This window comes from Salarias fasciatus, chromosome 19 (genome assembly GCF_902148845.1).
Source record: "Salarias fasciatus chromosome 19, fSalaFa1.1, whole genome shotgun sequence".
In the NCBI taxonomy this organism is placed as follows: Eukaryota; Metazoa; Chordata; class Actinopteri; order Blenniiformes; family Blenniidae; genus Salarias; species Salarias fasciatus.
This window is the reverse complement of record NC_043763.1, coordinates 9,138,810-9,155,423: the sequence shown is the minus strand read 5'-3', so window position 1 is coordinate 9,155,423 and position 16,614 is coordinate 9,138,810. Positions and strand designations below refer to the sequence as shown.

Sequence of the window (16,614 nt, the reverse complement as noted above, 5' to 3'; positions counted from 1 at the left end):
AGGACGCCTATTTACGAAAAGCTAAATGGGGAAATAAGTTTCCAGCCGAGGCCCGACGAGGCAACTGAGAAACTCAATCAGTGACGATAAACAAGATAAATCCTCTCATCTTAAGTTGCCCATAGGCTCAGAAATTTAAAGACAAAGCAAAAGATATCAGGTTCAGATAGTTTGGACATGTATCAAGGAGAGATATGGGATATACTGAATAGAGGAGGAAGACCTCAGAGAGAAGGACATGGAGATGGTTAGGGATTGGAGGAGGCAGGGGATTGGATGAGAAACATCCTGGATCTCTTCATTATTTGCTATTTTTCTTTTTTTTTTTTTTAACATTAGGAAAGTTGTTGTCAGAGGAGGTATGTGGCGCCAAGAGGAAACAAAAGTAATGGGAGTTAATTTAAAACAACAGCCGTCCAACTTCCTCGGTGCTCTTTAAGTGGGTAAAAATATGATTCCTCTGCAGTATAATACCAAAAATCAAAAATAGAAAATGTGCCAAACGTGTCTGTTAAAGAGCGTCGTCTCATATTCGAAGATCCACATTTACATTGCAGGGAAACACGTCTTGTTGTCAATAAAGAGAGAAGTTACTGTACGGTACTGACCTGATTTCCACTGCAGCAGTGCCAACTTCAGCTGCATATTAATGTCCCAACGCTGCTGCAGCAGAATCAGAGGCTGAGATGATTCACTACGTCAGAATACAAAAACAGTCATGTCTATAGCGCTTTATCATCTCTGAAAAAAAAAAAGAAAAAAGTCATATTTGTGTTGAAATATTTTGACGAAAACAACAGAAAAGCCTTTCTATGTGGTGTTTGCATGTTCTCCCTGTTCCTCGGGTACTTTTCACATTGATGAGTGACTCTGAAATTGTAAGAAAGCTGGAATGCTGGAAACAGCTAAATGGATGAATAATTTGAAATAATTTTGATTTATAGTTTCAAAAATAACCTGGATGCTGAACATACTAAACTCTGAACAAAAAGTTTATTAATGTGATGAGATATTCATTCAGTATCAGGTTAAAAGCACATCATTTACTTCTTGGATTCATTCATTTTCTCATGAACTGTGACTGTCCTGATATGCCAGAGAAACTTCCTTCAGAGGACTAAGTGAAAAAGCAGGCTGATCTAAATCAGTTGATTTCATTATGACTGATGGAGCAGATCTGGGTCACAGATTCATCTTAAGCAATCTGTGCTGGTTCAGGGTTTTGAAGAAAACCATTTCTTCTATAAAATATATTTATATCATTTGGATCACATTCATCACCTCTTAATCCCTAATGCCTGAAACCACACTCTTTATCGATTTTATTTTTACTGATTGGAGTGGATTTTTTTTAAATAGCCTGTTTGTTTTTACGTTTTTTTGGGGTTTTTTTTTTGTTTTTTTTGCATGTCCCTTATAGGAGCTCCATACAATATTAAAACTTTATATATAGTCAGAGGGGAGGGGGGGGAAAAAGTCTAAATTCCTGCGTGTCAGTGTGTAACAAAACGTCTCAGCCAGTGGCTCTTACAAGCAAATGGCAAAAATTTGAAATAATAAATAGGGAGTGAAAAAAGGCAGCGCACGGTGAGGTTTCTTTATTTGAAGTGGAGGAGGAGAGAAGGGGGGGGGTTATCCAAGGTGTTTGAGACGGATGAGGGAGGTGGGGGTCGGGGAGGGCGGAGGAGGAGGAGGAGGAGGAGTAGGAGGAAGAGGAGGCAGGGAGGGTAAATTGGGCGGACACATAAAAACTGCAAGGGGCCATAGATGCTGGATCATTCGGAAAGCCCGGCCGTCCTCTGCGCACCGCCCGCTCCTGCGCTCTGTTGTGGAGACGGATAGGAAACCCCCGCTGCAGCCGGCCTTCTCCTCCCCAGAAAAAGAAAAGAAAAGAAAAGAAAAGGATTAATGAGCCCAAAAGGCATCCAGCTTCTCCTTTAAGGCTCATTTCGGCGTTTTTTCGGCGTTACGCCTGGAGTGCCTTACACCTTCCCGGCAGTATTCACTTCAGTCGAGGATACCTGGACCTCCACTGATGGTAAGCGCCGCTGACACCTCTCACTGCAACTGCGAGGGACCTTTTACAAACTTCTACATGCTAAACATTACACAAGCAGCTATGTTTTGTTTTGTTTTGTTTTTTTTTTTTTTACTTTTTGATCGACTATGCGACCTATGCGGCCAGGGTTACCGGTGAAAACGCACCGTTTGTGCGTAAAAGTGATTCAGAAACCACGACAGGCTGGATAAACTAGTGCGTTTTTGTGTTTTTGTTTTATTTTTTTTTTTTTTGGATGAGTGTTGATCCCGGTCATCAAGCATGTAACAGGTTAAAGCGTTTTGAGTGTGAGACTTGAGCAACACAAACCAAGATAGTGAGGTCATTTCCAAACAGAGGGTCCGATTTCAATATGCTGTCCTTTTTTCTTTCTCTTCTGGACACTTTAAATATCCACACTGTTCGGATTTGTAACTTTTCTCAACATGTGACGCTTGATTTAACACCTGTATCTGGTTTTGTGCCAACCAGGAATCATTGTTAAAACAATAAAAGAAAGTAAAAAAGATGGAGAACCAGACGGGAAAGATTAAATTCTAAATGTAAAATTCACACACTGTAAATTTCAGTTATTTGATATTACAAAATAATTCGTGCGTAATTCAGCACATTTGTGTCCCGTCGCGACAAGTGCCAACACATTACACTACAGATGTTAGTCCGGTTTATAATTGTGGAGCGACGTCTTGTAATAAGGCGACTTACGCGTTACGCGTGTTTTCACCTGCTCGTGACAAGTGATTATAAAGTGAAATTGTGTCATTTAATCCGGAGAAACTGCGGCAGGGAAAACATTTCGCGGCCTGCGGGCGCATGGCGTCCTTGGCACATCGTTTACTTTGCAACTCAGGTTTCTCTCACCGGGTGAACACGCTCCGAACTTTGACGCAAAGAAGAAGAAGAAAGAAAGAAAAAAAAACATTTTATTCCCTTGTAATTATGTGGTAATTATATTTCAAAGGCAGGTTTGAATTTTTTTGGCAGGTTTCGGGGAAATGTTGGCTGAGGCGTTGACGTGTTTCATATCAGTTAATGTACTTTCTTCTTTTTTGGGGGGTGAAATTGTACTTATACAAAAACCTCATGGAAACCAGAAGTCACTTGACATTACCTATAGCCTTTTTTCTTCTTTTTTTTAATGAAACAGGCACGAAAGTTCTAGAGAAAGTCAGGACCTCATGAATATTTATTTCCTTGATTTTCAAGTTTGGCCTGTCACAGTTGACAAAACATTTTCCAGTGAATTCGAATGGTTTCTTCTTCACTGGAGTAGGTCAGTGTTTGACATGAGCCAAGTTGTAAACTTACAACTTCACTTTCTTCAATCTTGACTTATATCAAAATTTTCTGTTCGAAAAATGATTGATATAATTTACAGTTATATTGCATCACATTCCTAATACGAAATTGCACAACAACATTTACACATGGAATAATAATTAACCAGTGCAGTGTATTTGAAGAGAAAATATTCATCACACATGGCTGTAAATGTGGCAAACTAATGACAGGTATCTGAAATGATCAAATCAGGCCGCAGATCTGTTCCTGTGGTAACCTGTTGCACTCCCTCCCTCCCTCCCTCCCTCATTTTCATCTTCCCTCCCACCATCACTGTCAAATTCCTCAGGAAACACATCTGAAGAGCCATGTGCAGAGTCTGATCACATTATCTCTGGTCAGAAAGAGACAGAGGGGAGAAAGAGGCCAAGGGGGATTGAGCAAAGCCAGGGCAAATGACTACTGCGGCCTAATTGCACCCTGCTCTGCATTTGTTGTTGCAAAAAGCTTTTGGGGTTTTTTTTTTTTTCTCTCAGATTGAGTGTTTTGAGACTCTCACAAGCATTTTCCATCATGGAGGTGAAGAATATAGACCGACAGTTTTGAGAAATCGGCCAACCAAAAGGAGATTTCACTTTACTGCTCTCAAAAGAAGGCGTGTTAACGTAGCTTTTTCCAGAGCTGAACATCACCCCCCCCCACTGCCCACCTTGCATCTTCGTTCATCATCATCATCATCATCATCACGCCACTTTGAGCGTCTTGTCGGTTTTAGCCTGCAGCTTTGTCAGTGGCTGGTTACAGTTACAAGATGTTCTGTATGGTCAGTGTTTTTGAGTGCTATGAATCCCTGTAATCATGGGAGAGGCCCGCTCTGTACAATGAACGTTTGTTGTCAGAGATGTGCGCGCACACACACACACACACACACACACACACACACACACACACACACACACACACACACACGTTCACCCCCCACCCCATGGGTAATAGAGCTGATCGCGTTCTGAACCTTCCTCTCTTTGCCACAGTTCTCACGAACATGCAAGCGGTGGCACACGCTCGTGCGCGCATACGGGCGTGCACGCTGACGCGAGCACACCATTTGGCTCATGCACGCTGCACATCACCCTCTCTCATACACACACACACACGCACACACTGGATCCAGTGTCATGACCGAGAAAGGAGGGTCAATCGGAGGTCAAAGCCTAATGCTGTTGGCAAAGAGATCCTTGATTGCATGTACAGTGGCAGACATAGTCGACATGCAACCTCACACACTGAAACACACACACAAGGTGCACACACAAGTATTTACACACTTGGATGAATATGTTGTAGTAATGTCTGGTGGCTCTCCAGTGTTGTCTTTCTGGATCCGAGGCATCTCTGCCACGGTGCCGCTGTTGTAGTGACTCAGAAACTCAGTCATGTTTAGCAGCGCGATCCAGCAGCATTTAACACTTCAAATGAGGTGTAAAATTTGAATCATTAGAGCCGTATCGCGGTGCTTGTTAAACCTGACTGAAGACACGAGGACTGTAAAAGTTTTGAATAATGTCTTTTGTTTTTGAAGAGCTATTTTAGATGGACAGACTGCTCTTAAAACATCAGTATGTCAGTTAGAACGATCTTCCGGAGCATCCCTTAGTAAAATATTGTTTGTATTGTGGTTTCATTACAGTCACATTACACTACATCAGAACAGAATGTGTGTTTCATCTAATGATGGCAGTCAAATTCAAACTATTGATCGTCAAGCATCAGTTCTTACACAAAGCAGCTTTAAGAGATAAATAAATCCATGTATTTTTGGGGGGCATAGGAAATTCCACTGAACAACGGAACCATTTCATGTATTATTTTCATTTAAAAGTAGTTGTTTCCTTTCATTTTTCTTAAATTGCACTCCTTACAATTTAAAAAAATATATGTATTATTGAATGAGGTGTGTTTCTTTGTCTGAGGTGAGTGTGAAGCATTAGGGATCTGCTGTCTGTGTTGTGGCACATACCTCCTTACATTCCAGTTACAGCAAATAGCTAGCTTACCCACGAGCCAAAATGATAAGCCTTAAAGAGACACCGGGTCTCTCCCTCAGCCTCACACACACTCCGGCCGAGAGACAGACGTGTGTCCCGCCGTGCCGCTCTTCCACTAAACAGCACCTAACAACCTCTTCAACCCCCCCCCCCCCCCCCCCCCCCATCCCTGTTTTTCGCCTTATCTTTCAGGAACAGGGTCACTCCAACGTTCACCTGCAGCCGCCCAACACCACCTAAAATTTTCTGGAAGAGCGTGTCCATTGCCTGCTCCCAACAAACATGGACTGTTTTCCCATGCTTTATTTTCTGTCGGTAAGTCGGCGGACCGAACCGCTTCGATGTTTGTGGCAGGCGACGTTTTGCAGCGTCATTCACAGGACATGTATTCAGATTTGATCAGCACCTGTGGGGCGTTGCGAAAGGCAGCGTGCGATGTTAAATTCCCAGGCTTGTTTGCCCCGCGGCTCCTCGGGGCAGACTGTGAGGGACCGAGGCTCCTCATCGAGTTAAGAATTCGCTCCGACCCCAGGGCTGCCTCTTTTATTTGTTTAATCATAGTGGAGGACACAAGGGGGAATAGGAGGGAGCGAGGAGGAACGGTCCTCGGATTCCATTAAAAAAAAAAAAAAAAAAAGAAGCGAGGTTCTTGAACCAGCTGTTTACCTTTGGAGGATGTCACCAGAGATAAACTGCCAGCTGCCTATCTGATGGAGGACTGCTTTACTGTAAACAAGGCAGGCTGGATTGCAGAAGCTAATTAGCCCGCCTTCAGTGGGAACATTTAGACGCAAGAATGAAGCTGATGAAATACTAGAAAAGTTACAATAACTCCTCTTTTTCCAATTCTTGTGGTTTTTTTTCTCTCTCTCTCTGTTCAGTCCGTCTCTAATCTCGTATCGCTCTGTTCCATCTGCTGCTCCCACCAGAGACATCATGATTCCTGGTAATCGAATGCTGATGGTCATTTTAATATGCCAAGTCCTGCTGGGAGAGAGCAACCATGCCAGTCTGATACCTGAAGAAGGGAAGAAGAAAGTACCTGGCCTGCCGGGTCGTTCGGCCGCTCAGAGCCATGAACTGTTGCGGGACTTTGAGGCCACGCTGCTGCACATGTTCGGCCTCAAAAGGCGGCCCCGGCCCAGCCGCTCGGCCACCGTGCCCCGCTACCTGCTGGACCTCTATCGGCTGCAGTCTGGCGAGGCCGAGGAGGTCGGAGCGCACGACATCGCCTTCGAGTACCCGGAGAGGTCGGCGAGCCGAGCCAACACTGTGAGGGGCTTCCACCATGAAGGTAAGGCGGACTGTTCGAATGACGTGAAGAAAAAAACATGCACTGAGATGTTGTCATGAGTGGGATTAGAGATGATAAATGCAAATGTCAGCACAAAGCATTACACCATGCTTAGAGTCAGCGTTGCCAGGGCATTCCAATAATTTTGGTAGTAGCGTAATGCATTAGCATGGGCGAGGGAGAGAAGAGCATTTCCTACATCCCTTGAAACATGATTGTAAGCGCGCTCCACCCATCTCACCATAACCAAGGAATCTGAGGATGTGGTCACCAGACAGTTTCTACGGAGGGACAAAAAAAAATTCTGCTAGACAAGCTCTCAGGAGCCTAATTTGACAAAGCTCTGCGTGTTTGGTTAGCAGCTGAAGGAAAAGCATACCTCCATATTACGGACTTACACTTCTCACCCCACCCAGCCGAACGGGGCTTAAAAAAGCCTGTTCTTGGCCCGGATTCCGAGTGTGCTCGTCTCTCATGTCTCCAGTTTATATGGAGGGCTCTTCTCGACGAACTTCCTCAACATGCAATTATCTTTAATGCTACTCTCCAGCCTTCTAAATAAAGCCCCTTCTGCCAGCAGTGTGGGTGCCGAGAGCAGACGCTGCAGCTCTCCGGAGAGATGGAAAAACAGTCTCAGAAGCCGGTGTGATAGAAAGACTGGAACGTCGGAAGGCTTTCTGTTTATTGTGACTGTTTCGTTTTAGCAACAAATGCAGGGCTTTCAATTAGACTTGGAGAAAACCCAGGTTGACCCATCTGTTGAATGTAAGTTGAGTTCGGAAAGATGGCCAGAGAAATGCCTCTTGAATTTTTAAAACAGTATTTTACATTGGCAGTGAGAGACGGAGATACAGTGTGCCAGAGTCGACGAGTGCAGGATTGATTGTGTGTGTGAGTGTGTGTGTGTGTGTGAAGGACTGAGAAAACTTTTAGGGCTACAGAACATGTCCGCCCTTAGGGGGAGGAGTGAGGAGGGAGGGATGAGTCAGCCGTAATGGGGCTTGTCAAACACACTGCTAGTGGCAGCACACCCCGACGTACACTTCCACGGCGGCGCACCAAGGCTGGCGGGGAAGAAGCGCCGCTGGAGGAGGAGGAACTTCTCCCTGTGATGCAACGTGTGTGTGTGTGTGTGTGTGTGTGTGTGTGTGTGTGTGTGTGTGTGTGTGTGTGTGTGTGTGTTTGAGTTCGTACTCCTCTCTACAAGCATTTTACCCTCCTTCTCCTCTGCTGAACTATGTTAATAACATGCTTTGAAGCCTTTTGGGTGGGAGTGCTCGCTTTCATGGAAGCGCCATTGTACGACAGTGTGACTCAGTTGACTGATCCGTCTGAAACGCGGGGAGGTATGAAAGCCCGCGGCAGATGGTCAGTTAGGTGAGGAGACATGTTTACGGGCAAGGTGAACCGCAGAGTGTGAGAGATGGCTGTGGTTTTCATTGACTGGATGCAACAGGTGGCATCTCTTTAGTTTACCTGAAATCTCAGATGTCGAACTGCGGAGACAGATTAAACGCGAGAAGGTGTGTGCACTTCCAATTCTGAATAAACTTTGATTGAGGTTTCAATGCGCTCCCTTCAGAACACCCCTGTTCCCCCGGGCTTCGGATAAACAAGATTCTACTGCATTGTCTGACTCCTTAATGATTATTCATGATGAAAATGATAAATGTCTTAAGTGAACAAACTGCAGAGCTAATCAAAAACACAGCAGGTTTTAATAATGAGAACCACCTGGGCAAGATTAGGGCCTGGGTGTGAAATAACAGGGGCGGATTGAGCAGGAAAATAGTAGACACAACATTCCTTTCCCCAACAATGGTGATCTTGCCAGAAATCTGCAGACTGTGCGTGGAACAGGGAGCCTCCACTGTGTTTATACTGTAGCTGTGGTACGTTAATCACCACCCTCCTTGTAATGCGTGTTTCAGCAAAGTGCTCAGAGAAAGGCATTGAGAGACGGGAAGGATAATCCTTAAAGATAGATAAGGAAGCATGCTCGATATATATTTATATTCCTAAATACCCAAGAGGCCTTGGAAAGCGTGCAGGCACATTCCTCAGTGTCAATTAAACCCTGTCAAGATTGGAGAAGTGCGAGGTTAGGGAGGATCAAGCTGAAGATATCATCACGGAAGCTTCATATCTGGTCGTTTTGGTTCTTTGTTGACTTTCTACACATTGCATTAGTTGATTTTACGCATTCTGAACTCGATGGAATTGTTGACTTCGACATCGATCCCACATTGTTCCTCTGGTTTGTTTTCAGAGCACATGGAAAGGGTGCACGAGCTGGACGACAGAGAACCGGTGCCCCTCCGCTTCATGTTCAACCTGAGCAGCATCCCCGAAGACGAGCTGCTGTCCTCGGCGGAGCTGAGGCTCTACCGCCGCCAGATCGACGAGGCCGTCGCCGACGCCCTCTCGGACGACCAGACGCTTCACCGGATAAACGTGTACGAGGTGCTGAAGCCGCCGCGGCCCGGGCGCCTGATCACGCAGCTCCTGGACACGCGGCTGGTGCGCCACAACGCGTCGCGCTGGGAGAGCTTCGACGTCAGCCCCGCCGTGCTGCGCTGGACTCGGGAGCGCCTCCCCAACTACGGACTGGCCGTGGAGGTCCTGCACCTCAACCAGACGCCGCGCCACCAGGGCCGGCACGTGCGCATCAGCCGCTCGCTGCACCCGACGCCCGCCGAGGACTGGGAGCAGATGCGCCCCCTCCTGGTCACCTTCGGCCACGACGGGAAGGGTCACCCGCTGACCCGCCGGACCAAGCGCAGCCCCAAGCAGCGGGGGCGCAAGCGCAACCGCAACTGCCGGCGCCACGCTCTGTACGTGGACTTCAGCGACGTGGGCTGGAACGACTGGATAGTGGCGCCCCCCGGCTACCAGGCCTATTACTGCCACGGGGAATGCCCGTTTCCCCTCGCAGACCACCTGAACTCGACCAACCACGCCATTGTTCAGACACTGGTCAATTCTGTGAACAACAACATTCCCAAGGCCTGCTGCGTGCCAACTGAGCTCAGCGCCATCTCCATGCTCTACCTGGACGAGCACGACAAGGTGGTCCTGAAAAACTACCAGGAGATGGTAGTCGAGGGCTGCGGCTGCCGCTAGCGCGCAAGAAAGACGGACTTGGACTGGCAACTTGAAAAAAATGAACGCTCAAACAAAGCAGAAGGTCTTTACTTCCAAAAATGTTCACATGGACCCTTATTTATAACTTTTATGAGGTGTATGTTTGTCTCACTTTTATTGTTTCTTTGACAGTATGATCATTTATTTTGACAAATATATATATTTATATCTACATATTAAAAATAAATTGAGTCCTTATTTTAAACATGAAAAAGCTGTACAACTTTTCATAATGTACATTAGATTGTAAGTTTTTTATTGAGAAAATAGTAAAAAAAAAAAAAACACTCTAAATAAGTAAAGTTTATTTACTGGTAATATTTATTTCTTTCATTTTATATACAGGAAAAAATAAAACATTATATGCTCCGAATAACATACAGTCACATCATGAAAAGGCACCCTTTCTGTATTTGAGTAAATTAGGCGGAACTTTCAGTGCGATTTGGGTGAAAACTGAAAACTCCAACTGTTTGAAAATGGCTCCCAAGGTGGAAGATTTTGAAAATGGTCCGTCTTTGTGGAAACGAGGGAAAACACAATTTTATCAAAACACTGCTACATGGGCCAGCCGATCAATAATGGCACCTCCAGAGTTCCATATTCAGTCCATATTCTCCTGAAACTTGGTTGCTCTGTTTGTGAAAAGTCACCTGTTTTAGCAGTCCAACTGCGTTAGGCGGGCACTGTTTACAAAATGTTGTTGTGTAAACGGGAAACTTTTCTGAAACAAAAATGCAAAAACGATGCCCTTTCACTTGAAACGTCGCGTAAACAGGGCCTGAGAGCTTTGCCACAACAAAGGGCATTACGTGTAATTCAGTAGTTTATTATCACTGTGATCATTCAAATACGTCACTTAGAACAAGAAATATCTCTTCTCAATACATCCAACCAGGGAATTGAAAGGCACACAGTAAATTTGTAGCGTGAATCTGCATTTAAAGATTAAGCTGAAATACAGATTGATGGCGTTTGTATTGTTTTTAAATTAATTTCTACTTAAAGAAAGAGACAAGCAGAGAAATCTGATGTTCTGTCTTTCTCAAATAAACTAATCTTTGGTCTACATGCTCAACAGCTTTGAATGGATCACATTTCATCAAAGGAAATGGGAGAACTGTGGACATGCGTTCAGGTTTTTTTTTTTTTCTTCTTCAGTAGTATAATACAATTTTTACTAAAAGAAGCTCCCACAGGCGCGGTGTGCCGTTTCAAAGCCAGCCGGCCTTCGGGTTCGGGCCACGATGCTCTCAAATTTCACTTTTATGTCAATTAGGCCAATGCGGTGGTCGGATCCTCACTAATCCAATTGCAGTCGGGGTGGGTTGTGTGTGCGAGGGACTCTATTGTTCCTGACGTCCCCACGTCGGGGGCATGATTGCGGCTGATGCGTCCTGCCCTCGTACGAGGCGGCCGAGTCCTCAGAAGAATCAAAGGTTAGACGCTCTGTCTCCTGCCTTTGTCTCCGGCGGCTCATGCCGGCAGAGCGAAGACGCCTGTCTCCAACCTGTGCCCCGCCACACAATGGGCTTCTACATCACTTATTTACAAGCTGACGGCTGGCCCAAATTATATGATAATGTTTAGAGAGGGCGACTCCTTTGAACTGCCGGGGGACGCCGGCTGTGCATTGTTTGGCGGTGAGTGCCACGTACGTGATTGTGCCTCGCGATCCAGCGGACATCCACTTTGAAATCCAACAGAAGTAAATTAACTGTAACACAAGAGAGTGGTTCATTTCATTCATTTACGGAGAACTTTTAAGAGGAGTTTGCTGGTGTGTCCTGGTGGAGCCTGCGCCGGCCCTCAGGCCCTCTAATTGCCGCCGGTCTTCCCTTTGATGCCTGCATATCAGCATCAAAAAGGGGTGACTCCTAATGGAGGGGAAGACGGAGAAGAATTTCATTTTGAAGTGGCTGAAGGCGGAGAAGAGGGGGCTGGAAGGCACATATATATATGTGTGTGTGTGTGTGTGTGTGTGTGTGTTTGGGAGGAAGGGGGGTGTGTTTCCAGCAGCTTGACAGTGCAATTACAACATTTCAACTGATCTCCTGAAGAGGAGATAGCATCGGCTAGTTATGTTAATTGTCTTGCCTGTTCATTATCCCACCACCCTATTTAAAGTAAAGAGAAGGACGCATGTTTATTAAAAAGGCGCAGAGAAGAGATGTTTACGTCCAGTGAGTTTAGTTTACCTCCTCCTCGCTCCGAGTCCAGCCTGTCGGAGTTTACATTAAGCGGAGGACGAACCGGAGCCCCCCCATCCCGCCTCTGTGACCCGAAAACGTCACCGAGGGAAATCCATCAGTGCCCGTGTTAGTTAGCGTGAGGGGATGTGACGGAGGGTCAATCACAGAACGAGTCCTTAAAAAGGGATTGAGGGCTTCGTCACTCCCGTGTGACGTGCCACTCAGTCTCCCGCCGGCGCTCGTTCTCACGCAATTACAGGTGAGTCATTACGCGGCAGGCCTATTGACACTGCTCGACTAATTGAGTGGGCGAAGTCTTCAAAAAGCTTTTTATTTGGACGTTCCACCGTAAAGTGAACCGAGTGTTTACAGACAGTAAACCTCCTCGCAGGAACAAAGGGAGATGATCCTCGTCTGCCTGTTTTTAGTGGGACCTCTCCAACCGTCTGGAGCTGGAGCGTCCCTGAGCGCGCTCGCATTGCTCTGAAAATCAGGCTTTCAGGTGAGTCCTCCACTAACAATTACCTTAAACAACACAAGAATTAAAAAAAGAAGGAATTTTCACTGACAATTTCATCCTCTTTGATTTCTTCTGGTTCCACATATTTAAATATAATCCTATTCATTTCATATGATTATGGATTTTACATGAACTATAGTTTCTCTTTAATCTGACTTCTTTTGTGTGAGCGGGACCTTTAATTACACCCTAATTATGCTTCTGTTTTGAAAAACAGGTTTGAAACAATACATCTTCTCATAATGGAAAAAATAGGGAGGGTAATACAAGAAAAACCAATGAAATCGCATCCAGATTTGGACAAATGATAAGAATACTTAGGGGTGTTAAACACATCTCACTTCAGGGGTCATACACAGCCCAATTTCATCTTGAGTGGGCCAGATCAGTAAAATAATGTCACAATAACCTTTCAATTTGAACTTTTTCTTTCTTGTGGTGCAGTATATAAGTGATGAAAATGTGCGTATTTTCACAAAACTAAACAATTACCACTGAAAATTACTACAATCCCAACTTAAAGCCATTGCAATTGATACCTTGTGCAAATAAATGTCAAAAATGAAAAAGAAAAAAAACCCTTCTCCTACAACAGCTGGGTTCTTGTGTTTGACGCTCCTTTTTCCAGGACGTCAGCATAGCTATTTATCAGTGTATCAGTACAGGCACAGCTTCGTTAAAATGCAGATTTATACATCGCACCAATTGTACATATTTCAGTTTAACTTTTGCTGAAATGCCGACATCCCAAATCAGCAGCTGCCGACCTGGAAATCACACAGTGTGACCGAGGTTTCTGGCACAGCTTTAGGAAAAGTAAAATAAGGCAGAAAATCGAAAGGGACGCTTCACTGAGCTTCACTCACACATACAAAGCCACCTGCAGCATCACAGACTATACTGTACTTAGTGGGAAAAAGACACTGAGATGGTGTCTCCCTCCAGGGAAACGGAAAATCTGAGGCAAAAACTCAATTTTAGCTCAGGTCTGAAGCTGCTTTTTTGTTTTTACTCGTGAGTGCGTGAGACAACCGAAGAAGTTACAGTTACGGCGGAGCTGGCAGAAATGAAAGAGGCATTTCCGGACGTGATTAGTTCACAAAGGTTAACGCGTGCTGGAACAAGCAGGGACTGAAAGGAAACAAACCGGCAAGCATTATTACCAATGCTTGTCTAAATATAATTACAACACAAACAGAAGAACAATAACTGCCATTACCTTTTTATTTATTTATTTATTTATTTATAAGATGAAGCTAATTAAATCCTGGCCTAACATGATTCTTGTTTTTATAACATTGTTTTTATGACATTTCCTTTAATCTTTAGTAGCTCATTAAAAGCATCCTTTTTTTTTTGGCATCAATCAAAAGACATGAATAAGCTTGAGAAATGGAGCATTTCTTGGACCGCTGAGGTCACATCAGTGGTTGATTCAGCCATCTCATACCCAACTGCAACTCTGTAGTGGCTCCCTGTGTTTGATATGTAAATACCTCCTGTTTCATATAATTCCACAGCATAATGTGTTTAAAAATGGCTTAAAAATCATGGAATTATTGGAATAAATCTAGAAACGGAAACTACTTTCATATGAATATCAATACATGAGAATGATCTGCACAGGCTGGTGAGAATATAAACTGCCACCCTGCAATACAAACTTCAGTTTTGGGATATTTGACATAACTAATACCCACTTTGACGAGTCGTTAATATTTTGTGGCTACTTGCAGCAGTCCAAAGCGAAAAATGTAAAATGATCGTACAAGAGACTCAAACTTGACATAATTTAGAGGGAGAGTATTATACATCCCTTTTATATTATATTATAATGTACTATTATATGTTATTTTTACACTATTATACGTTTACTTTCAGAAGCGTTTGCTGGGAAATACTCGACTCCTTCATCTGTTTCCTTTCTTTTGATGTTCAATCTGCTCTTCTTCTGACGTAACTCACAAACTGGTTAAAAAAAAAAAATGTCGTGCAACAATTTGTGTGTGTGTGTGTGTGTAGATAAAAAGGTGACAGGCCTCAATGCTTCATTTTGAACATTTCCGACACTGGCTCATGTCCACGTTGTCCATCAGAAATATACAATCCCAATCATAACAGCATCAAACGAAAAGATGTCTCTGGGAAACCTTCAGGCAGCAGGTATTTGATGTTTTTCACAGTCAAGCGATTTCAATAATTACCACTGCAGATGCTTTAAAAAAGGACTCTTGTTCTCTGTGGTTTGGCATCCGTTCACGATCAACTATCCAACCTTTTCATCCTTCCATGTTGCAGAGCCTCCGTTGTTCACCTGCAACACCTTCTGTGATCATTTTACACATCCAGTCAAGTATCCTGTGACATATTTAATCTTCTCGCTAACAAAAGCCTTTCAAAACGACATAAAAGAAGCATTAAAATGGCGATTTGAATAAAACCGAAGGTGGAAGGTCATGAGTCAAATCATCAGTCAACTGTAAAGCCGACAGGCCGTAAATCACCAAAGATCTGTTCAGATGACACAGCTTTTGTTATCTGTTCAGGTAAATAACAGTAAATTAAATAATCAGAGGAGACGGGGAAAAGTTTGATGTCTTAAAGCAAAGCAGAGGAGACGTAGATAACGAAGGTCATGCTGAAATTCAAGGAAAACTGTCAAAATAAAGCTTTGCAAATGTCTATTAAAACCTCCTATATTGTGAGTAATGAGTACAGGTGGTACAGTACATGCTCCAGACCAGGTAATGAGTGTATCAGTCTCATTTTTATCATGTGTAGCATGTGGTATTGCTGGTGTGTGAGCTCTGAAACTCTTTAGCATGTAGCCAATAGCTAAGTGTCATCGGCTAACTCTGATCATAACTGTGTTCCAAAAGTCTCTGCTGTTTAAGCTAGCTGTCGCCTCTTCTTTATATTTTGGCGGATGAGAGTTTGCAGTCTGCCATACGTTTGTAATTTTCATTAATAAACTCAGTAAACACAGTCCCATGGCATTACAGCGCCGTGCTGCAGCTCCCAGACTGTACCCAGTTAGCATCTCCTCCGCTGGATCAGGAGGGGCGACCGTGATGAAAGCTCGTGTCAGTGCTGCTCCAGGTCAAGGCCTCTGGTTTCACTCTCCCCCTCATACCTCCACACACACACACACACACACACACACACACACACACACACACACACACACACACACTTTTTTTTTTTTTCTTATTCTCTTCTGCGGGGTATATCATTTTTACACACATCCACGCTCGGGTTTGAAACCTTAGCCCTCTGCCGCTGTCCATCTGCGGAGGTTATCTGTGTGACACCTCGCCTCACCCCCGTCTGTGGCTCATCTCCTCTCATCACACACACCTCGGCATCGGCACATGGCAGCCGGGACGCCGCGCGGGGCATTTAAGGGGATAAGGCTGTCATCGATGGAATACTTTGACCCCGGGGTCACTTGTGCGAGCGCATGCTCTCACACACACACACACACACAGTGGAAGCATATGAACAGAGGAAGACCTTCGTCTTTGTAGTTTAGACACAGAAATAATTACTTTTAAAAGGGAGTGAGTTACTGGAATACAATTTATTATGAGAACGAACCAGAAGTTGGAGCTGGCAGTTCTGCTGAGGCTTTTAAGAGTCTGTATCTTTCCAGAGGTGACGTCCAGGCGAGGGGGTCAATAAAAATAAAGTCTTTGATTGGAGGAAGTGCCCTGGCTGCAATCTGCTCTTCCACCCTCATCACGAGCTGCAGGTCCTTCCTGCACGTCTGGAGGATTACACAGTGCAGCAGGAGGTCGTAGAGAAAATGCCTCGGACTTTACAGGCCCTCCCTGCATGAAAACACGCACCCGAGGATGATTGGTGCCTGTGAAGTTGTCCGTAGGTGTGAATGCGAGCGCGTGTGTTGTGTGTGTAATTTTCTGTCTCCCCGTGTTTGTCCAGTGATGGACTGCTGTCCTGTCCAGGGTGTAGCCTGCCTTCTTCACCCATAGTTAGCCGGGTGAAGGCTGTAGAGACCCTGCAATTGGACAAAGTGGTGCAGAAGATGGCTGGACGGGACGAGGGAGGCAGGCTTC

At 44.7% G+C, this 16,614-nt stretch overlaps 1 protein-coding gene across 2 annotated transcripts; it reads left to right on the top strand.

Moving 5' to 3' along the window:
• The first annotated feature begins 1,771 nt into the window (after positions 1-1,771).
• Positions 1,772-9,998, top strand: bmp4 (bone morphogenetic protein 4). 2 transcript variants are annotated; one of them, XM_030117211.1, is made up of 4 exons: positions 1,772-2,038; positions 5,587-5,703; positions 6,318-6,682; positions 8,952-9,998. In XM_030117211.1, exons 3-4 carry the CDS (start codon positions 6,325-6,327, stop codon positions 9,803-9,805), a joined length of 1,212 nt encoding a protein of 403 aa, XP_029973071.1. In that variant the 5' UTR covers positions 1,772-2,038; positions 5,587-5,703; positions 6,318-6,324; the 3' UTR covers positions 9,806-9,998. The 2 variants fall into 2 exon arrangements, with proteins under 2 accessions (XP_029973071.1, XP_029973070.1); XM_030117210.1 differs by having other exon boundaries at positions 5,581-5,703.
• Positions 9,999-16,614: the final 6,616 nt, after the last annotated feature.